The 23,992-nt window shown below is 35.8% G+C and overlaps 3 protein-coding genes across 6 annotated transcripts; all 3 read right to left on the reverse strand.

Annotated features, from left to right (window-relative positions):
• Positions 1-2: 2 nt before the first annotated feature.
• Positions 3-14,532, reverse strand: LOC111695080 (periodic tryptophan protein 2 homolog). Of its 4 annotated transcripts, XR_002763774.1 has the most exons (10): positions 14,411-14,532; positions 12,250-12,396; positions 11,774-12,143; positions 11,048-11,377; positions 10,205-10,951; positions 9,895-10,127; positions 8,974-9,484; positions 8,285-8,425; positions 7,074-7,156; positions 6,159-6,663 (listed from the first exon to the last, which is right to left on the reverse strand). XR_002763774.1 is itself a non-coding variant. In XM_023464251.1 (7 exons), exons 4-7 carry the CDS (start codon positions 6,150-6,152, stop codon positions 12-14), a joined length of 2,790 nt encoding a protein of 929 aa, XP_023320019.1. In that variant the 5' UTR covers positions 6,153-6,663; positions 7,074-7,170; positions 8,285-8,425; positions 8,974-9,302; the 3' UTR covers positions 3-11. The 4 variants fall into 4 exon arrangements, 3 of the variants coding, with proteins under 3 accessions (XP_023320019.1, XP_023320018.1, XP_023320021.1); XM_023464251.1 differs by lacking the exons at positions 9,895-10,127; positions 10,205-10,951; positions 11,048-11,377; ... (1 more) ...; positions 12,250-12,396; positions 14,411-14,532 and adding exons at positions 3-2,375; positions 2,743-2,893; positions 3,589-3,706 and having other exon boundaries at positions 5,996-6,663; positions 7,074-7,170; positions 8,974-9,302; XM_023464250.1 differs by lacking the exons at positions 9,895-10,127; positions 10,205-10,951; positions 11,048-11,377; ... (1 more) ...; positions 12,250-12,396; positions 14,411-14,532 and adding exons at positions 3-2,375; positions 2,743-2,893; positions 3,589-3,706 and having other exon boundaries at positions 5,996-6,663; positions 8,974-9,301.
• Positions 6,525-9,099, reverse strand: LOC111695086 (uncharacterized protein C12orf45 homolog). Its single transcript, XM_023464268.1, has 4 exons — positions 8,974-9,099; positions 8,285-8,425; positions 7,074-7,156; positions 6,525-6,663 (listed from the first exon to the last, which is right to left on the reverse strand). The coding sequence occupies exons 1-4, from the start codon at positions 9,097-9,099 to the stop codon at positions 6,525-6,527; spliced, it is 489 nt and encodes a 162-aa protein (XP_023320036.1).
• On the reverse strand, positions 14,528-19,652 carry LOC111695079 (uncharacterized). Its single transcript, XM_023464249.1, has 5 exons — positions 19,358-19,652; positions 18,545-18,651; positions 16,782-17,681; positions 16,588-16,709; positions 14,528-16,390 (listed from the first exon to the last, which is right to left on the reverse strand). The coding sequence occupies exons 1-5, from the start codon at positions 19,573-19,575 to the stop codon at positions 14,921-14,923; spliced, it is 2,817 nt and encodes a 938-aa protein (XP_023320017.1). The 5' UTR covers positions 19,576-19,652; the 3' UTR covers positions 14,528-14,920.
• Positions 19,653-23,992: the final 4,340 nt, after the last annotated feature.

Consider the following 23,992-nt stretch of genomic DNA (forward strand, 5'->3'; position numbering starts at 1 on the left):
TGAAAAAATATTTAATTACTATCTTCATCCTCACTTTCGTTATTATCATCATCATCGTCCGACCACTTAGAAGTGAGCCCTTCCATGTCCACATCCTCCTCTTCATCTTCAACCTCTTCAACTGCATCCTCCTCCTCCGGTTTCTCCTCTTCCTCACTATCCTTCTTCTCTCCAACTCGAAGAAGGTACTTAATGGTGAATTTATTATGGTCGCACACTTGGCCAAGGTTGTTGGATTTTTGTGAGATATTTTTCACCATTAGGTTCAAAATAGGCATGAACTCATTTGAATTGTCTTTAATATAACTTCCATGCTGTAGCAGTATGGATTGACACCATTTTAGGTAAAATTCGAGATGCTTCGTCTCCTCCATCTCCTCACCAATGTAGTTAAGAAGCTGGGTGATAAAGAGGATGGGCATCTCTGTGACAAGGAGAGATACATCAGAAACTGGAATCTGTTCAAAAACTTCTCGTATCAAACTTTTCTCGTTTAACTTGAATGCTGCTACCAGAGATTTCCCAAACTCTTTTCTCTGGATATCCTTTCGGATAGACACTGGTGTAATTTTAGTTTCTAGAAGGAACGGATCGAATACCAAATGCCGATCTAGCGAGTATACTAGCAACCCTTCGGATGTAACCGCAGAGAAGGATCGACCGGTCGGAGAAAATCTAAGACCGGAAACCCGAACCTCTAGTTTAATACTTCTAGAAGACATATCCCTAGCCTTGGTTCCGGGAAGCTTGAGAGCATGTCCATCCTCTCTGTCCTCAACCAAAGCCATGTTTCCGAATTCGGTCATCTTTCTTCGGTTAATCGTCTCGTCCATGCAGTCAAAGGACCGGTTCTGTGTGATCTCAAATTTCTTTAGAAGAATCTGTTCCAAGACATTATAAATACAAATAAACTTTGAGGTTCCGCCTGCCAGGATACATGATCCATCCGCAGAATAGCACAAGGAGCTGAAGTGAGCAGTCTCGGACTTTTTCTTGGAGGATATCTTGTCTGATTCCCCTTTACCCATTTTTAAATCGTTCTTGCCGGAGATGGTTCCAATCTGAGCAGAGGATTTCACATCAAAAGTTAAAATTTGTCCGGTTAGGGTTGAGACGGATACTGCTAAACCATCAGGTCTCCAGCATACCCCGATACCTTCACTCACTAGCTGTACAGCTTCTCTAGAGCTGTTGTTCTCCAATGCATCCCAAATCTTTAATGTTTTATCCCAAGATACGCTGGCCAGCTGGCTAGAAGTAGGGTTACTACTGAAAGATACAGCAGATACTGGTCCTTCGTGTCCTGCTAGTACATCCACCAACCGTCCTGTAGTCAGGGACCAGAGATATATCTCAAATACGTCCTGTCCTCCAGCAACTATTAGATCACCACTAGAGTCGACTCTAACACAACTAAGTTGAACTGGTCGTGGGGTTGTGAAGGTTTTGAAATTCCTGTATCTGGCAAGGTCAAATGCTCTCACTGTTCCATCTAAAGACGAGCTCAATACCACCTTCCCATTAGGAGTAAAACAAATTCCTGTGACAGAAGATTCATGCTCATGGAACGTGATGAAACAGAACCCTGAGCTAGTGTTCCATAATTTAACCTTGGCGTCTGCTCCGCCAGTAGCAACCAGGGAACCGTCAGGACTATAGGATAAACTCGTCATACCGTTAGCATGGCCCTGCTGCTTCAATACATAGGTTTCAGACTGCCACTCCCATACAAGCAACTGACCCAGCTGAGGACAACCGAAAGCAATCCAATCCCCCGAAGCATTGAACCGGATGGATTTGATGGATTGCTCCGAGATTGCAAGACTGTGAATAAGACTTGCATCAGGCATGCTTAGGAGAAGAAATATTCCGTTGCTGAACCCAGTTACAAGAATTTTAGTTTTTTGATGGAAATCTGTTGCTGTGAGACTAAACCTTGACTTTCCGTCTTCAATATGATTCCGTAGAAAATGTCGCGCACTTCTTGTATAAATGAGACGAGACACTTCATTTCCCTTCTCATCGGACTCGAGCACTTCGACGTCCTTGTTCTCCTCCAGGTCATCCTCCTCGTCCTCCTCGACCTTCTTTCTCTTTTTGGGTGGTTTAACAGGGTCTCCGAGCTCCAAGCTCTCAACATCAATACTACTCTCCCATACGGAAATCTGTCCTCCCCCACTGATACTGTAACAATCTAAAGAGTTGGATTCAAAGAAAACTCCGACCACAGGATCTGTCATTCCACCCAGGGAGCAGACGGAAAAGTTCTTAAACTTGTCCAGAGAGTAAATGCGTACAGTCATGTCTTTAGCCCCGACAGCAAGGATTCTGGAACAGTCCGACCAAGTTAAACAGGTAGTGTCATCATACGCACCCTGAGAATATAAAGAAGAAATTATCAATTACATATTGAATCTTTATTCATCAAAACTAATTCTTATGCTCTGTCGTTATCTCGGAAAAAAGGAAATGCGACAAATGACTTCCAATATTTATGGAAACTACGTCATTAAAATTCTTCAATGAATGATGGAACTTTTTACATGAATGATAACATTCAATATTAAAATTAATTGACATGGAATTTCTGAGGAAATGGTAGAAACTAGAAATTTGCTAATAACAAAAAGTAACTGTGCACATTTTTCTCGGTTATGAAACCAAACCAAATCAAATCCATAAAATAATAATTTCAAAACAATGTTTTTAAGCTCTTGACTGAGGGGAAAACAAATAATCTACCTTTAATATTTTTTCCATGACGAAAGGACTGTAATCGTTTGAGTATGGTCCGGGACTCTTGTAAACAAACACATTATCCTCCTTCGTCAGTGCAAAATGTTTAGAGTCCGGACTGAACTTGATGCTTAATATCTCCCGGTTTGTTCTTAACCTAAAGTAAAGAAAATAAATGTATAAAATAATAGTTAAAAAAAATGTGCATTGCAGTTAAAAATCAAATATGATATAATTTTTTTTCCATTTCAACTTAAACAATTCAATTCAAGATGCTAGAGGTTTCCCTTGGACTCTTTGACTAACTGGGGTACGCTATCACGATCCCTTTTAGATCAAAACTTTTCAGCCTATAAATTGTACAACACTTTTTAGATGAATTCTAATCTGAAATTAAAAACAAAACAAAAAAATGTGTTTTGTCACTAGCATTCAAAGTTTTAAAAAAGAAATCGACTCTGAAGAAAGTCGAGAAAAAAAAAACACATTTCAAATTAAGCAAGACGGGTATCAGAAAAAAATTTCCATTATTTGGCGGTAATGGAAACAAAAAACCGTCAATTTTTAACGTCTTTTGACATTTTGTTAATTAAATATTTCACTTCTTGTAATTTAGCTCCGTTACTTCTGGTTATAAAATGTATTTAGCTTTTTTTTGGAAGAAATTCACTTTTTAGACTTTTTAAGGGAGAATTTAATTTTTCTGTAATTGCCTGCAAGTGAACATAATATTTTTCCGTTTTTAACCAATTAATTAGAAAATTTGCACATTTTTAATGTTGGCAGAGTTTAAAAAAGTTAAAAGCAACGCTGTATTATATAAATGAAAAATGTACCCTGTACGACTTGTACCTGTGTAAAACAGTTCTGCTGATAAGTGATATCAGATGAATCTCTCCATCTTCTGTTACTGCTATCAGAGTAACTCCGTTCGGAGAAAGCGCAATAGTGGTGTAATTATATCGGGATTCTAAACAGATTTAATTGATAATTTGTATTTTGACAACGGAAATACTTAAAGATTTCCAATAATATTTATCGTTAGTCAACTTTGAACCATAATTTAATATATAAATCTCGTCAAAAAACTGAATGCGACATCATATACGTTTATTTCATTAGAGGCTTAATTTAAATAAAAGAACCTCAACCCGAAATCAATCATCAACCCTTAATTTAATTAATAAACCAGAACTCAAACATGAATCTAGAACTCAACCATGAAACCTAAACTAAACTTTGAAACCTGAACTAATCCATGAAACTTGAACTAAGCAATGAAACCTGACCTCAACCATGAAAGCTGAACTAAACCATAAAACCTGAACTCAACCATGAAACCTGAACTAAACCATAAAACCTGAAATTATCCATGAAACCTGAACTAAACCATGAAACTTGAACTCAACCATGAAACATAAACTAAACCATGAAACCTGAACTCAACCATGAAACATAAACTAAACCATGAACCCTGAACTAAACCATGAAACCTGAACTCAACCATGAAACCTAAACTTAATCATGCAACCTAAACTCGACCATTTAACCTGATCTCAACCATGAAACCTGAACTAAACCATGAAACCTGAACAAAACCATGAAACCTGACTCAACCATTAAACTTAATCTTAACCATGAAACCTAAACTTAATCATGCAACCTGAACTCAACCATGAAACTGAATTCAATTATAAAACCAAAACACGGTTATGAAACAAACTATTTATAAAACCTGAACTTGAAGTAAAAATCTGTAAGAAACCCTGAGGCCCAAGACACAATGAAAGAACAAAAGTTAGATTAAAAAAAAGATGAGTGTTAACTGTAAAAATATCTGACTGAACGAATTATTAATAAAACATGATTGATGATGGTTCAAGTTCTAGGAATGGTCCTTATACAAAAACATATCAATAAGAATAGACTAACTCCCCATTATAAACATTTTCAACGTGACTAGAGAGAGGTCTCATGGTGATTGTTGATTGGAAAGAAAATAAAGATTTTAACGACTATGAACAATATTTGTAAATCCAGACTTAACAATTTACAACGAAATTCAGTGTAAGACACCTCTTTTATCGCGATCAAACATCCATTTAAATTAAAAATATTTGCCTTTGAAACAATTAAACCTAATTGCAATTCTACTTGACTAATGATAAATCTAAATATTTTTTAAAAAGCCTTAAAAAATTCATGGCTTAAAAACAGTGAAGGATCTCCCCTATTATCTCTTTATCTCAATGTTTAATGATCCGAAAATTGAAAGGTGATCTATAAAATGTTGGGACAGAGACACAGGCGCTCTTTTCAATATTTTTCCGCATTTTTAGCTTTATTTAAGCTTAAATAATACGGCAAATAATTTTCAAAAGCAAGTTAAAAATTCCATCTTAGTTTATAAAATAGGATTATTATTTTAAAAAATAAACAAAATTTTTGGAAATCATTATGAAATTTAGATTAGATGATGGTTCGCTCACATTAATCAGAAAACAGATAATTTTAATTTCTTTTTGCCTCGGACAAGTTTATGATTTAACACTTAATTCTTTAGTTTTTATATTTAAATCCGCATTTTATTTTCCAGTAACTTGACATGTTAACGTTAAAATATCAAGAAAATATCTCATTTCCACTTAACAACCCCGGGGAAAGACAACGTCAAAACGGCTGAACCGATTAGGCCCCAATGTTTATCTTAGGAGATTATGGCCAACAAGAATTAAAAAACTTTTATTTGAAAATAAAATCTAATAATAATACACTCTTTTCATTTTAATTAAATAAAACCAGTGAAAAACGTCTTTTGTTTTGTCTAATGTATTTTTGGCTATAAATAAATTTAAATCCTGAAGTGATTATCTTTTCTGAATTATAGGATATTAGGGCGCTTCTAACCCTTTTTTTCTAGAACCCGTTTCTAAATTTTGTTTTTAAGTCGCCATTTTTTCTTTCTACATCATAAAATTATAATTCACGGACTTATCTGCTTACATTGATGAATTTCCTACGGTTTTATAAATAGAGACGGTCATAGAGCGTTTCCCTCTGGGACTCCAAGGGAAAACTATGTGGAAGTTTAAAAATGAGTTTTCTCTTATCAAAAGATAAGTTTTCCACTTTTAAATAGAAGATCAAAAATAAATGTTCAGAGTAGGGAAGGGAGGGGATATCCCCCTCCTCCAGCTTAAGAAGCACCTACATATTTACTGAACATATAAACTTCAACGATGAGAATGCCATTGCTCACCTATTGGTAAAGTTTCGGATTTGTGATTCTTCAGATGAAAGAGAGATATTTTGTTCCCGACTGGAGATATAACAGTATTCCCGTCCGGAGTAAATATAAGATCTCCGTTCCTGTAAACTGTCCCGTACAGGTTGGAAAACTGGAACGAGAATTTCATTTTCACTTCTGAAATTATTCAGTAAATTAATCGACATAGGTTCCAGAAGTAAGAACAATTTTAAAACATAAAAGAAAAACTAGATTTTTTTAGAGGATCAATAGAACAAGAAACCTAGGTTCTGATCAATAAAATTTCTTCATTAGTATTACAAGTCCTTGGTCTATTTCTGTGCTGAAGGTATTTTCAAAACATAATTAGGATCATATTTTATGTTAAATTGGCCTCTAACAAGAAAAATTATTCTTTTTTTCTGATGAGGATCCTGAATCCTCGAATATGTTTGGAATTGCTTTTTACATTATTTGATTATTCTAAAATGTTAGATTGACATATGATAGAATTGCTACTAGACTATATGTATAAAGTATATCAGGATTCCGTTCTGGTTGATTTGGCGGCTGGTTCTGATATATCTTCTACTAAAGGTCTTTTCTGAGATTTATTTCTAACTGTTGACTTTGTTGAACTGGTGCAGGAACTGCTGGAGCAGGCGGAGGACGAGGAGATGCTGGAAAAAATAAAAAAATGTGATAAATTATTTTCAAGTGACCCTTCGTTAAAGCATGGTAGATTTGCAACGGTGCACTTTATCCCTTTACGAGATTAAAGATGAGGAAGCTATCAAGTATAAATTAGAACTCCTCCGTGTTTTTGTTTCTGAAAATGTTTATTTTGATTGAAGTATTTCTCTTCAAAAGCGACTTGCGCGTTTCTTGTAAGAAAGACTGGATAAATTGTAAGGATTAAACGGTCGAAAAACGACGTTATCTTCCACATTTTATATCACATTAAGGTTTCAAGGGTACAGTCGTAAATCGGGCATTGTCATCTTTTCATGGAGGTTCACTTAAAATTTCAGAATGAAGAAAAAAATCCTTTATTAAAACATTTTTAGGGGGGGCTTAATAAAACGCTTACTCTGAATCACTGGTGAAATCATTTTCTGATTGGCTGGGGGTTGAGTCAGCTTCGGAGTCGCTGGTCCATGGTGTGTCTCCGTCCTGAGCAACGACTTCTAGTTTTATCAAATATTGAAGATTTCAGATTTGTAAAAAGCCCCCATCTAGAAGAACCAATCCTCCTCGTTTATGGAGTTAATATTATCACAAAAATTGACGTAATACATTGTTAAGGAGTATGTTAATCACTTTTTTCCTACTAGGTATTATATTTTAAACGTGACACCTAAGGACACTTAATATACAGAATTTATTTTCACACTTGCATGTCGTTCTATTCATTTTAATTCAAGACTATGTTTCAACCAAAATTATTAATGAGGTTCGGGGGGAGATATTGACAAAAATATGAAAAATACCGAAGAAATAGAAATCATTGATTTTCTAAGGAAAACATAAACGTGATCTAGGGAAGAAAATACGTAAATGTGAATTAAACTAATATAAACATTCGTTATTGAGTTTTACAGAAATTAGTCTCATGGTGTAAATTCAAGAAAAAGAAATATCTAGATAAAAAAAACTTTAAAATCTCAATATTCTGCGCTGTTTACATTCCTTACACAAACATGATATGTGCATTGTGCACCTTAAAATTCGTTTATGTTTCTCCCACGAACTGAAGTTTTTTTTATGAACAAAGCTTAGGGCGACCTAACTTCAAGTTTGTTCTCCCCCCCCCACTACCCCGCCCTTCTCTAAATTCTGTGAAGAAAATTATTTTTACCAATGAATCTGAATTTTTAAAGAATTGAATGTTTTTCTGTTGTTAAAAGTTTTTTAGATTTAAGGGACTGAAGTCGTAGTTTCAAGTGGCTCTCCATAAAAAAGTGAAATGTTCAATTCTCAATAGTATTCTTAATAGTTTTTTTTGCTGAAAAATGAATTAGATATCCATGTTTAACTTTTTTAAAGTTCATTTTTTCAATGGCTGTTTCTCTACAAAGGGGCCAATGACAAGTGCATTTATTCTAAAATGGAAAGGAATTCATCTGAACTTACCACTTTTCCGCTTGCACATTATTAATAAGTTTTAAATAGAGCGTTCCTCTTTTAGAATAAAAAAGAAGGCCACTTAAAGTTAAATCGACAATGCCTTTACTTACAATTTTTAGTTTACTATCCCCAATCCAAGACAAAAAAAATGGAAAATTAAGAAAAAAAACTTACGTCCAGGACAGCCACATCCATCTCAATATATTTCTCATCTTCCTGCACATTCTCCACATTCAACTTCTCACCCAATCCGTTCTTGATCGCGGTCTTCAGATCTTTGTCCGCAGTCGCCATGGTGGGGAGGAAGCTCTTCACCTTGTCAATGGAATAAATGAAACTTAGATTTAATATAAATCAGCTGTTCAAATGTACTATAGACGTAATTTCAAGTGGTTATACATTTACAGAGTGGCTTTTCCGATTCACTTTAAATCTTTGTCTAAAAATAATGGAGTTTTCCCGCTTAAAATTGATAACTCTCAATTGCTGTTCTCTACTTAAGTGACTTGCGCATTTATGTAGCAGAAGATAAAGAGAGAGATTGTCAGAATTCATCACTTTTGAGAATCAGACATGCCACTTTATGAATGTTTAAATGTTTTGATTGAATTTTTCCGTTTTTAAATCTATTTTCAATTTAATAATTTTAGCTGCCAAAGTTTTCATTCCTTAATTATATAAAATTAGGTGTGAGAAGGATGGGGGGGGGGGGGGNAAATATATATAATCCAACCAAACAATATACATTTGACATAACATTTTACATAGGTTTATTTGAACGGGTGATAAGAAAATACGTAAATGTGACTCGATGTAAAAAAAATTCAAATTCGAAAAATATAGAATTATCATGATTGCCTTACTTGATCTAAAACCGACGATCTTCCGAGATTACTGATTTCCGGTTTGGTAGTTAGGAATGAATGAATAACCCTCTCTCTGCTCTGTTCCAAGGACAATCTTGGTTCTAGGAACTCCGACTGCTCCATCCTATCTGGAACTGATCAGTTTCTGTATGAATACCGTGAAATAAATTAACAGGATGAATTTAACGATGAATAAATAATGATTAAATTAAACAGCTTTAACAAGCTTTCTGATATTTTACAATACTGAATAAAATCTATTATAACCTACCAATTGATATTAAACTACGGTCAAATAGAAAAATTAAGTTTTAGTTAAATATTAAATTTAATCCGATTTTTCTCTTAGTTATTTAGAAGCAGTTTCTCGACTGTTTCATTCTTCTCGTCTAGTTCGTGAAGTAAAGCTGTAGCGAGCTGGGACGGTTTTATCTCATATTGGAGAAAATCTGAAACCAGGAGTAGGCTACGCTTTCCTCCACCGTGAGACAAACATTCATCCCGAAACCTAGAACATCAACAGTCTTAGAAGATTTGTCTTTGCTGTAGAAATCCATGAATCGGCCTCTAAAATAGCCATGACCAATTGACCATTGACCATTGACCAGTGGCAATAAGAAAGAAAACATCGTTGAAAAGGTTTCTGAAACCCCGTTGAAAATGTATAATGTCAATCTTTTTAAAAAAGGGCCAGCATTATTACCCGAAAAAAAAAACTAATTCCGGGGGGGGGGGGAGGCTTTAAGGGCTTAGCCTCCCCATCATTAAAATATAGTTTTTTGGGGTTTTCAGGCCCCAACGGGTGCTAATTGCTGAGCCATCCCTGGAAAAATGTTGCCCCCCCTTGAAAAATTCTTGCTACGCCCCTGATTATGTCAATATAAATTTCTCCACAATCCTAACAAGTTAACAACTAACCTTTTCCCAGCTGAAGCCGAGAAAGGATCATCCTGGAAACTTGTCTGCCAAATAGCTGATGCTACAGACCGAGCATAAAGGTATGAGTAGTATCTAGCTCCGTATCCAACCAGATGGGAGAATCGTAGCTGAGGTGCTGTGTTGGGTACAAATGGGAGGGAATGGAATCTACCGTGAATATCTTCAAGGACGTCAGTTGTGTTTCCTTTCAAAGGCATTTTCCCATGATATTCCTAAAACAATTAAGGTTTATTAAATATTGACTCATCTTAAATATAAACATGAACAATTTTTTCTTTAAAACACTCACCTGGTCCAAAGCGGAGAACACAAGCTGGGATTGTAATTCAACTCCGGCAAAAATCTTCTTTGTTGCGCAAAGTTTCTCAATTACATCAATTGGTAAACTTTCTCCCGTCTTGTAATGTTTATTAATTCTGGAGAGAACCCTGGGATCCGCGGCGAAGAACTCCATGAGGGTGGAGGGAACCTCGGCAAAGTCTGTTGAACATCTGGTTCCCGTCACGTGCTGGTATTTGGTTCTACCAAGCATTGAGTGCATGGCGTGTCCCATCTCGTGGAACAGGTTGTCCAGTGTGGACGGAGTTAACAAGGTTGGAGTTCTCCAACCTGGAGCAGGGAGGTTCAACATCAGAACTACAACAGGATCTTGGTAGGAACCATCGTTCTTTTGACGCCCACCTCTGATGGTAAAATGGCAGTCCTGATAGGGTTTACCGGACCTGGCAAAGAAATCACAGTATATGTATCCCAGTAATGAATTATCGTCTAGTACTGCAAGCTTAAAAACATCAGGAGACCATAGCTCTCCCTCCACAGTTTTATCTACTTCCAACCTTACTCCATACAAGCTTTTAAACAGGTCGTTCAAACCCTCCATTGCAACTCCAAGGGAGAAATATTCTGAGATCTTCTCCGTGTCCAACTTAAACCAGCTTGTCCTGGCCTGAGCACAGTAGTAGGGAATATCCCAGACTGCCAACGGTTTACAAAGAGGATTGGTTCTTCGTTTAAGATTTAAAATAGCAGCGTGATCCTGGGAAAAAGAAATTTATTAGTCCATTTTGGTCACTGATTGTCCAAAAATCATGTTTATTTGATTTTTAAATGATTAAAATTGATATTTTTTTACCTTTGCCACCCTGGACTGCAAACCAGTTCCCAGAACAGAATGAAATTGCTTCAGGTTCTCCGGAGCCTCAGCTAAACTATGCGAGAGCGCACGGTGTGCAAATGTTTCATAACCACAAAGTTGTGCCAGAGAATGCCTATCCTGCAGCATGCTTGTTAAAACCTCCTCCTGCTCCTCCTCTCTCCAGTAGTAGATTTTATACGCTGCCTCACGAACCATATCACTGGGAGAATCCAGATTATGTCCTGAAACTACGGCAACATCTCCTTCCTGATGAAAGTGTCCTTGAACCTGTTTAGGAAGAACGGAGGTTCTCACAGCTCTGGATAACTAATAAATATCATTTAATTTTACATTACTATGAACAGAAATATTAAGAATTTACTGGAAGTGAGGAAACAAAATGGCGACATTCCTTTCAAAGAAACCCCTGATTTTCCGTTGTCTTTACTGGGTTTTAAAGAGAGTTTAGATAGAATAGTTATAAAAAGTTCAGTGTTATAGAACCCAGACCCACAAAGAGTGCGTTCATCCCCCCCCCCCCCTCCCATCTGAGGATGAGGTACCATCAGAGGAGGAAGGAAAAACTTGTAAGGTATTTAGAAAGAGATCTGTAAAGCCGCCAGGTGTTAGTTTTACAAATCATAACGAAAAAGTTGATCACCAAGAGATAGAAAATTAATGTAAAAAAAATTAGAACTTTTCTATACTGAGAAAATAACAAACCTGACAATTTGATGAGAAAGTTTGTCCTGTTCTAAGTATTCTATCAGTAATATTTACAACCTCCTGTCTATCCTTCTCTCCAAGATGTATCCCGCACTGATGAAAATCCTGGAGGAAGAGTTTAGCAACATGTTTATCCACCTGGGTCTCCGGGAACCTGTCCCCCTTCTCCACGCTCTCCTTCAGGGCGGAGTATATCCCGATATTAGTGTTTAAGGTCTCCACCAGGGCGCTTACTTCTATACATGCATCCTGGGCTGCTGAGGCAAATGATTCGTCCGGATGTGCTAGACGAATAAACTCAGCAAGATCGGCCACACGGCACAACTCGTCACTCAGATCATCAAATATCACTGCCACGTTTCTTTGTCTGATGTCAGAAATATAATTTTTTAAAACTCCTCAAGCAGTTTTTAACATTCAGTCATTATTGCTTTTTAATTTACGTTATAAGGGCTTATTAATATATTTCCTTCCTATGTGGGTTGCAAGCTTCAGTAACCAGGGTTTCCGTAGTTTCTAAACATTTATCTTTAATAATCTGGAAACCCTGGCTGTTTTCCAGTTCAGGAACATTAAACAATCCTGTTCGTTCTCCGCTGGTCCAGGATGGAATGTTCAAGCTGAAAAAAATATATATAATCCAACCAAACAATATACATTTGACATAACATTTTACATAGGTTTATTTGAACGGGTGATAAGAATTAGCTTTTTATCCAGATCCTAGTTTCGGACCCTCAACAGTTTATTCTTAGTCTTTTAAAAATGAAAAATAAGAAGAAATTATTATGTTAAATTTAATTGAATAAAAAAAAAATAAAACGGAGGAAACCAGTTTTTATATTTTTCAAGAGTGCGTTTAGTTCTAACCGGAAATTCTTTTATCGAACCAGGATGCAGGAACCAAATATACATTATATCGACTTCTGACGTCAAAAAGGACATGGACGTCATATATATTGTTATTAAATCTTTAAATATAAAGTTGTAATCTATGTCTGTCCGTTTTTTTTATTCCGATCATAACTCAGGAGAGCCTGGACCGATTTGCCTCAAATTTTTTTGGAGAACACAGGAGAGCCACAGGAATGCTCTTAGTTTGGTTTTGAGATACTAAATTGAGTGGGTCGACTTTTATTTCGAAAATTTAGCTGCCCGATAATATTGAGCAAGTGTCGAGAAAAACATAACAATTATTTTCTAACTGTGTTTTTAATCTTCCCTATATATAAATACTTAAGATACAAAAAATACGCTAACATAAAAAAAAATTCATATTCCTATTCTTCATGTTAGCAAGGTTTAAACTGTAACAATTAATTATGGGGGAAAGTATTTTAACAAGGTTCTGAAGATGAAGAACCATATTTTATCAAAAAAATACAAAAGCATTTCTATTTTAATCTTTATAATAAAGCTCTTCACTCCTGGATATGCATATATTTGTAAGTATAAATGTGAGCTATAGCTGGCCAAACGGCTGGACCAAATTGGCTGAATTTTTTTTAGGGAACCCATAGGTTAACATAAGAACTTTTTCAAAATTTGAATTTTTTTATTTCCATGGGAAACGCCGGGCACTTCCGCTAGTCTATATAACAAAGCAGTTTGCTCTACATTTATTAATATATTTGTTAGCTATAGCTGGCCAAACGGCTGGACCGAATGGGCTGACATTTTTTGTGGATACACATGGGTGCTCTGGGCCTGGGGGTTACATGGGCTGAAAAATCGATTTTTTTAAAACTCCTCGTGCAACGCTGGGCACTTCAGTTAGTTTTAGTAAAAATGTATTATGTATATGTATTATGACTGAGATCACTGAAAGGAAGTGACCGGCTAGGGAAAGTAGTTGAGCTGAGATCCTAGAATTAATGAATAAAATATCCGGATTCATTTGATATCAATAATATATTTCTTCGCTGTATAATTACTGAGTAAAAGCACAAAAACATTTATTAGCTTAAATCAGACGGATTCACAGGGGGACCCTTTGCAAAATGTATATTTTATCATGATTAAACGAAAAACATTTACCTCTATTACTTTGCATTTATACTACATTAAGATATATTTATATAAAACCTTTTACTTAACGTAAAAGTACCCAGGATTCAATCCTGTAAATAGGACAGAGTTTGCTCGAAGAAGCACATCCCGATCGTTAGTGCTATGGTCGGCACCCCCCGGCTTATCATGGCTAACAACTGGCTCAATCAAAGAAAACTACTCAGAAACTTTCAATACTTTCCTAAAATGATCATCCTAGGTTACTTGGGTCTCGAGCATAAATGGAAATTAAAAATACAGAACTGAGCCAGTTTGTTAAATTTTCTATTATTTAAAAAAGATAAAACATAATACTTTAGGTAAAAATATTTGATATATTTGATATATTACTGCTATCAGATGAATCCTGATATTAATTTCATAATACTGCACTCCTGGCTCAATTGTGGTCTTTTGGCCGCAGTCACTCCCTTTTAATAAAACTAAATAAATTCTACACTCGTGTTAGCAAAATAAAATAATAACCCTTTCTATTGAAAAACCCCCCGCTCTGCCCCCCCCCCATCCCAATTTCAACGAAAGTAAAATAGAAAAAATTTGATCGTTTTCAAATTTATCCCTCACCTAATATTATGCTTGGTATTAAAGACTGAAGCTAGGGGTCCCAGGTTTGAAACATATCTCCGGGTTTCAGGAAACCTACTCCTTCTTAACCCAAACCTCAGGATATGCATCTTTAAATCTGTAATATACAAAATTTCATACTAATTATCACATTCAATTAATCATCTTAGTTTCTCGGACATGTGTTGAGTATATTCAGGTCGCTTTGTAGGTAGCACGGTAAACTACTAGCATAAGTTATTGTCAATATGAACCTTAATATTGGCATCACAAAAATATTTTACTCAGTTATACTACAAAAAATTGCAGTTGGATTTTCTTCAAGTCTGTAAAATAATTCATCATAAAATCATTGCCTTTCTATAATTGAAGTGAATGTTAAGAAAACAGCCAAAAGATTGAAAAAATATTAAAAACTCGTGAATATTTTTCTCTTTAATTTGTTTTTGTCTTATAATTCTTCGGATACATCTCGATTTTCTCAAGCAACTTAGATTTCATCATTTAACACTATATAATCCTGAACGATGACGCCATATTCGCCAACCTTTGAAGCTGACGAGGACTTGCTCGCCACTCTCCCTCACTCAAGCTTGAGAGGAGAGCTTGATTGCTTCTACCGCTCCTCATACTTGGCTCCGAGTCGCTGAGGAGGGAGAGATCGTGGTGTAAACTGTCCAGTACCGGGGTTTCTGTAGGTTCAGAGCAGGGCATCGTAACCTCGCCTTCAGATTTATTAGGATGAATCTCGGCAATGATTTCTCCCGGAGAGATGTTCAGATCTAAACTGTTAAAAGTTGAGCTAGGCGGATCTAAACCTTCTCCGTGTAGACATAAAGATGAATAGTTTTCGATACTCGGCGCCTGGTCCTCGTCAGAGCTAAGAGGTCCACAGCTAATATTGAGATCAACAATTTTATCACCAATAGTTATAGATTCATCCTTCACAGTTACATTCCCAACAAAATTTGGTTTATTTTCAGATTGAGTAATAGGATTAATTACAAAAGTAAGAACGTCTTTTTCAAGAATGTCTCTGACTAACCTTTCCGATTCCGAGTTTTGTTTGTCATGAGCTGGTTTGGTTACTCCAGGTACCGAATACAACAGATCAGCACCATATGGAGGTACTGAATTCCATTCAATTTGCTTCAAAGAAGAAATTGATTTCTCATTTTCCCCTGTAGCATTTAAGAGGTTTAAAGGGGAGGAAGTCAAGCTGTTGTTTCCGGGCAATACATTTATTTCAATATCAGAGTTTTCATAATTAATCAAATCCGAAAGTTCTTGATCGTCGGTGGATGCTAAACCATTTAATCCAGATTCTACTCTTATCTCTATATCGCCTGGTTCTTGATTACAATTAATCACGTATTCTCTATTGGTTTGAAGATTTTGATCCATTATTTCCTGCACTTGATTTTGATCTTCGCTTTCCTTCGCCTGATCTTCTATTTCCTTAACCTGTCCCTCCTCTTGATCTTCTTTTTCTTGCATTTGTCCTATCAGCATTAGTCCCGTTTTATGATCTTTGATTTTCACCTGTCCCTTCTCCGCTTTATCTCTTTCCCTCACCTGACCTACCTCTTGATTTTCCATTTTTTGTACCTCTACCTCCTGATCTTCTCGTTCCACCTCTTCATCGTTACTTTCTAATGTAAACTTGAGGATGTTCTTAGCTCCGACGGAATCAGAGTCCAGTTCTAACGGAATCTCTCCAGCCTTCTCTTCTGGACTATCTTGTTCTTTAAATATCTGTTCCTCTTCTACAGCCTCAATAATATTATTTGTTTCGTCTTCTGAACCTTGTAACTCAGGTTGAGTGTCCAATTCGAACCTTTGCTCAGTATTCTCATCTTGAATCTGAACAGGTTCAGAATATGAAGTTTCTGATCCAGAGTTATCATTTCGAGTTTCATCCTCCAATATTCCTTCATCGACTCCTCCCAGAGTGTTATCCTGCTCTAGGGCTTCAACTACCTAGGAGGAATAAAATCAGCTGAAATCTGTATAATATTTTCATTTTTCTTATTCCTAGTCAGAAAGTAAGGTTACCTTTATTTCCAAATAATAATTAAATATATTTATTTTCCAAGATTTCCTAAGGAAAATAATTAAATATGTTTAGCTAGATAAAATAACAAAATGATATTTTTATTGCAAAATTTAAAATTTACCTGTGGACTTGTTGGCACGCTAGAAACCTCCTGTATTGTTGAAAGAAACCCAATTCTTTCACAAATTTCTTCTTCAGACTTAGATATACTTCTCTCACACTTTTCAACACTATTTCCTTCCCCTATAAAATGAGAAATAATCTTTTGCTTCTTATAGAGGTAGATTTTCATTAACCTTATTTTGATAAACTTACCGATTAGTCCCGGTTCTTCTTTCTCTGGAGTATATTCACTAGACTCTTGATCACTTCCGTCCTCGAATGAGGTGGAATATTGTGGATTCGATTGTTTCTCCGACACATCATCTGATTTACTCCCATCGTGAACAAAATTGGATTCTATATTTGGATGAGAAGAGGAAGGTTCCGATTGTATTGATGAAGGTGATGGCGCTTTCGTTGTTATACCCTGATTTAAAGGTACTGAGGAGAGTAGATCTGGAGAAGCTACAACTAAAGGAGAAGATGAACGTACTGCTGAAGATTTTCTAAATAAAGCTGAAATTATTGCTGATGGTTCACCTCCAGGAACAACCGAACACGGTACAGTTTCAGGTTGGAAAGATAAACTTGGAGAAGTTTGAATCATCTTAACAGGAGATTCATCAAGGTCCAGGCAGTATTTTTTTATTAGAATATCACGAACTTTTTCTCGCAGTTTCTTCTTTATTTCGACCTCAAGGGAATCCTTCTCAACCAACCTCTCTACCTTCTCAAACCTCGAGGTTGTGGACTCCGTTATAGTAAGATCGTCTTCATCCTCAACTCCAAGTTTACTCGGTTCGAAACTGGACGAGTTTGTCTGAATTTTGTTTACATACTCAACATGAATATTAGAAACTGGTTTCCTACTCGACCCAGAGATACAGAGTCCAGGTATACTTTCTATCACAAGAGTAGGTCTAATATCAACTCCAGGTAGTAAATGAGAAGTAAGAACCCTGGATTTCCTACTCTCTTCTCTATGCTTATATTCATATACAGCAGCTTTGCTAACTTCAGATTTGTGAATGAGTCGCGGAGAAGAGAGAGGATGGAATGTAAGGGCAGGTTTCCTAGCTTTTATAACTTCAAATCTTGGATATTCAGCTGGATCTGAGAAAATACATAATTATGGTTTTACTGTTTGTCTGTTTGTATTCAATAAACGTCGAAACGGTTGAACAGAGCAGACACAACTAGATAGAGCATGAACCTTCTAGCCCTAAAAGTTTGACTTTGAGGAATGAATTTTAAATAAAATTTGCATTAGACGACACTTTGAACTTTAAGGTGGGGGGTAAAAAAATTCAATTCCCCCCTCCCTCTCGTTGAAAAAAACATAACATCCTAGTCATTTAAAATCAAATATTACCGGAAGGGATTCGCAAGATATTTACTTGACAAAGGTATATTTAGTTGACCAAAGTATATTTTGTTTGACCAAAGTATATTTACTTGACCAAGGTATATTTACTTGACCAAAGTATATTTACTTGACCAAAGTATATTTACTTGACCAAGGTATATTTACTTGACCAAAGTATATTTACTTGATCAAAGTATATATACTTGATCAAAGTATATTTACTTGACCAAGGTATATTTACTTGACCAAGGTATGTTTACTTGACCAAGGTATATTTACTTGACCACAGTATATTTACTTGACCAAAGTATATATTTAATTTATCAAAGTATATTTACTTGACCAAGTTATGTATACAAAAAAATACAAGACCATGGTCAGTGTCCAAAGTTAATGAATTTACGCCGCGTATCAAATCACCCAAAGACCAGTTTCAATAGAGCGCCGGCTTAAATCTGAAAAACTGAATACAATTTTAAGTGGAACCAACCATATTTAAGCCACGGCTCAAATTCTTTAAATTCGGCCTCAGGTATCTTAAGATTAAGGTTTATGGTTTAATGTCCAGTTATAACTGTTGACAATCTCCAAGGTATAAAATTTATCAGACCTGATATTACTGGTTCCGGAGTACGGAAATGAAGAATTGGAGACGGATTTTCGACATCAACATTCCGACTCCCAGATTTTGTTCCTGGTCTAGTTTTCGTCACCCTTCTGAATATCAACGTAAATCAGAAAAAAATATAATTAAAAAAAAATCAAGTTACTTGAATTGATATATTTACCTATACGCGACCAATTATTATTCAAATCAATACTTGGCTCAAATCTGTATATTATAAATTATTTCTGGGCCTTGTGCTACAGCTCGAACAGGCTAGGCCGCCGGGCGTTGCCACCACATGACCAACTAAATCCATGTATTAAATATGCGAATGCGATGCATGAACAAATTCGATAGGGGGGCGTGGATCTAAAATCGAACAATAGGAAATAACCTGATTATATATTAGCAATTGTTAACATTTCGAAATAAAGTTTAAATCATTTACTTTGGTAAGATAACAAACAAATTGAATCCAATAATCATCAAAACTGCTGAACCGACAGGGCCCAAATTTTATGTAGGGCCTTACATGACCCCAGGGAAGGTTAATGTAGGCTCAAAATTACAAAAATGTGTGTCCAAAGGTGTTGGATTTTTGTGAAGCTTTGAAAATGCACAAAAAATGTAATTTCTTAGGGAACGATTTTTGGCCCCGCTCACAGATAGAGCCACAATATATCGAACAGTGTTCAAATTATTAAATAATTATAAATTTGAATTCGTTCTGTTACCCTGTGTCAGAAGAGAACTTTCACCTAGGGATAATCCTTCAACCAAACTAAACTATTTTAGAAGAGAATGGGTCTCTTTTACCTTTCCTTTGGAACTTTCATCTCTGCCAGATTTTCCTGTATTTTCTTCTGAACTTGCTCATTGATTTTCAAAAACTGGTCTTCAACTAGTTTACGTATTCTAAATTGTTCGGCTATCCTTGGCTTGTGAAGATTTTCAATCATATTGTCTATTTCAAGATCACGATCTTTCTTACACTTCGAATCCTTCATTTTATTATTAATTGAGCTTTTCTGCATTCTAATCGATGGTTTGTTTCGAACAAGTTTCGCATTTATGTCAGCGTGTTTTTGGTCAGAGCACAAATGCCGCAAATTCCTTTTATCGTCTTCATTTTCGGGTGGTGTATTTTTCGACCTACGCAAATCCGCTATACTCCACTTCTGGCCTACGCCAAATCTGCTATACTACACATCCGACCTACTAGNCCCCCCCCCCCCTGAGTCGTTCTTCCAAAACTATATCTTTCCCTGATTAATTACCCGCGTCCACCCTCCGGTAAATAAACTTTTCTTCCAACCCAGGTCCCAGATCCAATACACTGGGTGCAATCCGCGGCCTAACCGACCTGGCCTATCCCATTCAAACATGATATTGATAAACCCAACCCTGATGTTCCTAAATTAAATTCTTTAATCTTAACGCTGATCTGTCCCTGCTTAATCCTTGGCCCGATCTTCTGAGTCTTCTCCACTCTCTCCACCCTGAGCCTTCAACCAAAACTTGCAACCCGTCCCTTAAAACTGTAATCTTGATCCATTAATCTCAATTAACCCTGATCCATTCCTCTCAAATAATTGATCCGTTCTATTAAACACTGATCCTAGCCATCAACCCTCACCCGTCTCTTTCAACCTGCAACCCGTGACCTGCATGTTGCTAAACCCTGATCCGATTTAGGGGCGGATGCACGATTTAAGTGAGGGGGGTGCTAAATTTATTTCGGAACAAAAAATCCAGATTTAGGAACCAAATTTTTTTAAGATAGATATTTTTTCTGTTTTGTAATTGGTTTTCTTTCCCTTAAGTGCTATTGAGAAGCTATTATGAAATCTCAGGGTCTCGCCCCCCCTGAATCCGTCAGGGGATGCAAAGGTCCTTCCACCTCCCCTGCATCCGCCCCTGATCGGATCCATATGAAATATATTTTAACTGGTTCCCCTGAGCTCTGATTCCACTGATAAATCCTTTCCGACGCCGAACTTGTATGGAAATTAGAGTTCTGTTATATAATTATGTTTGACTATGTTTCCATAATTATATTTCCATCTTGAAAAAAATATCGATTACCCCTCAGATACCCATTGGCTCCCTCCAAAATTTCAGCCAATTTGGTTTAGCCATTTGGCCAGCTATAGCTAGCATATATATATATATATATATATATATATGATCGAGGAGCTTTTTTATATAGATTGAATGGTTGAAATAAAAAAGTTGTATACTTGAACTTTCATTTCAATCTTAATAATTCTTATATCATTTAAATTTTTTCTATTCTCAACTGCAGATCACTGATTTCACTGATCTCACTGGTCAGTAAATTAAAATTTTCAGGAATTTTCAAAACTATATTCATACAATATTGAAAAGTCAAAACTGAGAAGTTTGCTACAGTAAGAAGAAAATAAATGGCTAAAACTACAAAATTCATTTTATGTTAATTTTTCTTTCTTTTCTTAGTAAACAACTTCATTATACTTTTACACTCAAATCTCTTCATATTAAAATAATGCCTTCAAATCTGGTGTATATCTAGTACATGATTGATTTATTACAAACACAATAATACATAATTATTCATAAAATATATACAACATATTATTTATTTTTTTATTTACAGTGGTATCAACAAGTATTATTTCTGTGCTGAGAATTGATACAAATATCCAGGTTTTTCGTTAGATATTCTGTATCAGAGACAGTCTCATTCTTAGGCCGAGGTTTGTTCTATCTTCAGATTGTTGTGTTCGGTTATCAGAAGTTTTACCTCTCCGTCTTCTGAAACATGAAGAGCACTAGTACCAGAACTAGTTTTATCCCTTTGATTTGTCTCTGGGTCTACTAGAGTACTTATTACTCATGCTGAAATCTTACTGGAGCATCGTGTCCAAATCAGCGTATAGGATTTGTTTCCAAGTCTTGAAAATCGTTAAATACTTTCAAAAGGAAATTTTTCAAAGAACAAAAGAAATATTACATATTTCTAATTGTCTCTGTAAATTTGAGTTGAGGCCAATTTCAAGTTTTATCTTGTCAGGTTTGTCGAGAACAACGCGTAATGTAATTATCCAAAGTATCTGAGGTATGAATGAACAGGTCCAGGGGGAGGTGTGGATAAAGTTTCCTCTTGGTGTTTAGATGAAGATTTTGCCCCTAAGCAGTTATGAAGCCAATACTTGGCAAGATGGTTCCTCCGTCTGAAGCTGTGAATTCGAAGCAAAATTCGCACAACTCTTCCGTTGTCAAGATCATCGCAGCTAACCCTATTTTCTCCTTGGTTGCTTGACTTAGCTTGGTTTCTCTGATGCCTCAACCGTAGTTGGTGTCTCTTGTGTCTTCTCTCATTCTGGTCCAGAAAGACTTTATTTTTTAGCTCGTTCAGGTCTTTTCTTCCTTTCCCAGGGGATAGAAAATCTTCAAACTTGTTCTCCACCCAGTAGACCTCTACTGCTTTTAGTTTCATTGTATTATTAACCTTTAATTCATTAATTTTAGGACTTGGTTTGAAATGGAATAGTCCCGGTAAGTTTACAATAATGAAAACTGTTAAAATATTCCTAGTCATTCTTGTGCTGTGGTGACAGAAGGAATGATTATTATGGTTTTGTCTCCGAGATTTTATATCAGAGAAGAAGCGGAGATTTCTCTTCTCCCAATATTGATGAATCGGAGGATCAAACAGACAGATGATTTTTCAAACAGACAAATTATTAATTTTCACGTGCACGTTGGTTTAGTTAATTTTATTTGTGCCATCCCCTCCCCCAGTCTTAGGATTAAAAATGTATAAGCTGTTTTGTGAAATTTAAATCAAGATTAATTTGCTAAAAAAGTAGGATTAAACATTCTTTTAAAACGTGCAAACTTTCTCAGTCAGTAACACGTTTTTTTTATCAATTACTATTATTATTATTATTATNGAGCATACACTGTAAACTTTGGATTATTTGAAGTACCGAACCTACTATAAGGAAGCTATAGGCCAAGTAGTGTGGTATAAAATATATATATATACTATACAGACAATAGACAGCTAAAACGATACAGTACACCAAATGAATTATCTCCTTTTTGTATAGTATTGTGGAAGTAGCAATCTCTGCTTGTCTGTTTGTTTGTATGTCCGATCATAACTCATGAACCTCGATTGATTCGCATCAATTTTGATTGGGGAACTCGGTAGAACCACGGTTCCGTTCTTAGCTTGAATAAGGAATTTTAAGTTGAGTGGTTAATTTTTTTTTTAGGGAAAGTTCTATAGTTTACCGAGAGTTTTTAAAATTGATAAAAAAATACAATTAAATTTAGAATTTAATATCTGCCGTAATTGCATACATATCAAGTTGTCTTAACAGTTCGGCTCTTGTCACAGCTGTAATTTTCGCCTTTTACAAATCCGTAAGTTTAAAGATTGTTAAATTCTAAACGAAAACGTGATTGAATTCAAATTTAAGAAACCAAACGCATCTCGCCCTGTTTAGTCCAGAGCAGGCCTAGGCAAAGGGAAGGGCACACCGGGTGATTAGGAGGGGGGCAAAGCATGGGATTTATTTTACCCTAAATGTTACCCCCCCCCCCCCCCCCCCCAGTTACGGCCCTACTTCAGAGGGATATTGAAATTAAAAATGATCTAAAATTAAATACTTCAAGAAATTTATCTTGATTTGTCCCTGTAAAATGTTAATTGTTCATTTCCTAAAAAAAAATTTCGACGACAAAAGAGTTTTAGAATTTAAAATAGAAAACATAGTATTTATATCAAAGAATGTAATGCAAAGAAAGTTAATTGCAGTTGCGTACACTCTGCGTATATATTGAAACCAGTTCTCTCTGGGCGCAATTTGTAAACAAGAATAGATGCATCAGTGTTCGTTTAGTATCCGAGTAGGTTAAAAGCATTGAATTTTGATAATTTTGATAATTCACATAATAGTTTCCTATGACCAGAATATTTCATTGATAATTTATGTGAAAGATGGATCCCATGTCAGACTTCGACATCCGTGTTATGTGTTTACATTACCGCCCAGTGACAGTACACTGCAGTACAAAAGATGCGCACACCTCTGAAATAAGTTTCCTTGCATTAGTACCTTGTTTTATAGAAAGGAAGCTGAGAACTATCCCTGGTCTATTAAAAAGACATGATTTCTACTAGCAGTGTAAAATATCTTTATCAAATGTGACTCTAAAGGAAGATCAAATTAAAAACTTCAGGAACACATTTTTTAACTTTATTTTAAACTAGCTTGGAAACCAAGCTTTGGCTGGAAACTAAACTTTACCTATAAAGTCAAACCACTTAACTTAGAATCTGTACGCCAAGCTTAGAAACTATCGAATTCCCCCTATCAAAATTTTATGCACGTCGGTCAAGGGGGTTCACGAGTTATGATCGGACAAACAAACAAACAGACACCCAAACATAGATTA

This window comes from Eurytemora carolleeae, unplaced genomic scaffold, assembly GCF_000591075.1.
Source record: "Eurytemora carolleeae unplaced genomic scaffold, Eaff_2.0 scaffold198, whole genome shotgun sequence".
Classification (NCBI taxonomy): Eukaryota; Metazoa; Arthropoda; class Copepoda; order Calanoida; family Temoridae; genus Eurytemora; species Eurytemora carolleeae.

Excerpts from the sequence above, each read along its gene's own strand:
- LOC111695086 (XM_023464268.1), bottom strand. The coding sequence starts at position 9,099 with ATGGAGCAGTCGGAGTTCCTAGAACCAAGATTGTCCTTGGAACAGAGC. Across the intron at positions 7,157-8,284 it reads TGGATGTGGCTGTCCTGGAC|GACGGAGACACACCATGGAC; the intron begins GTAAGTTTTTTT and ends GTCGTTGCTCAG. Across the intron at positions 6,664-7,073 it reads GATTTCACCAGTGATTCAGA|CATCTCCTCGTCCTCCGCCT; the intron begins GTAAGCGTTTTA and ends TATTTTTTCCAG.
- LOC111695079 (XM_023464249.1), bottom strand. The coding sequence starts at position 19,575 with ATGCAGAAAAGCTCAATTAATAATAAAATGAAGGATTCGAAGTGTAAG. Across the intron at positions 16,710-16,781 it reads AGAAGAACCGGGACTAATCG|GGGAAGGAAATAGTGTTGAA; the intron begins GTAAGTTTATCA and ends CTCATTTTATAG. Across the intron at positions 16,391-16,587 it reads GCGTGCCAACAAGTCCACAG|GTAGTTGAAGCCCTAGAGCA; the intron begins GTAAATTTTAAA and ends TATTCCTCCTAG.
- LOC111695080 (XM_023464253.1), bottom strand. The coding sequence starts at position 6,152 with ATGAAATTCTCGTTCCAGTTTTCCAACCTGTACGGGACAGTTTACAGG. Across the intron at positions 3,707-5,995 it reads ATCCGAAACTTTACCAATAG|AATCCCGATATAATTACACC; the intron begins GTGAGCAATGGC and ends AAATCTGTTTAG. Across the intron at positions 2,894-3,588 it reads AGCAGAACTGTTTTACACAG|GTTAAGAACAAACCGGGAGA; the intron begins GTACAAGTCGTA and ends TCTTTACTTTAG.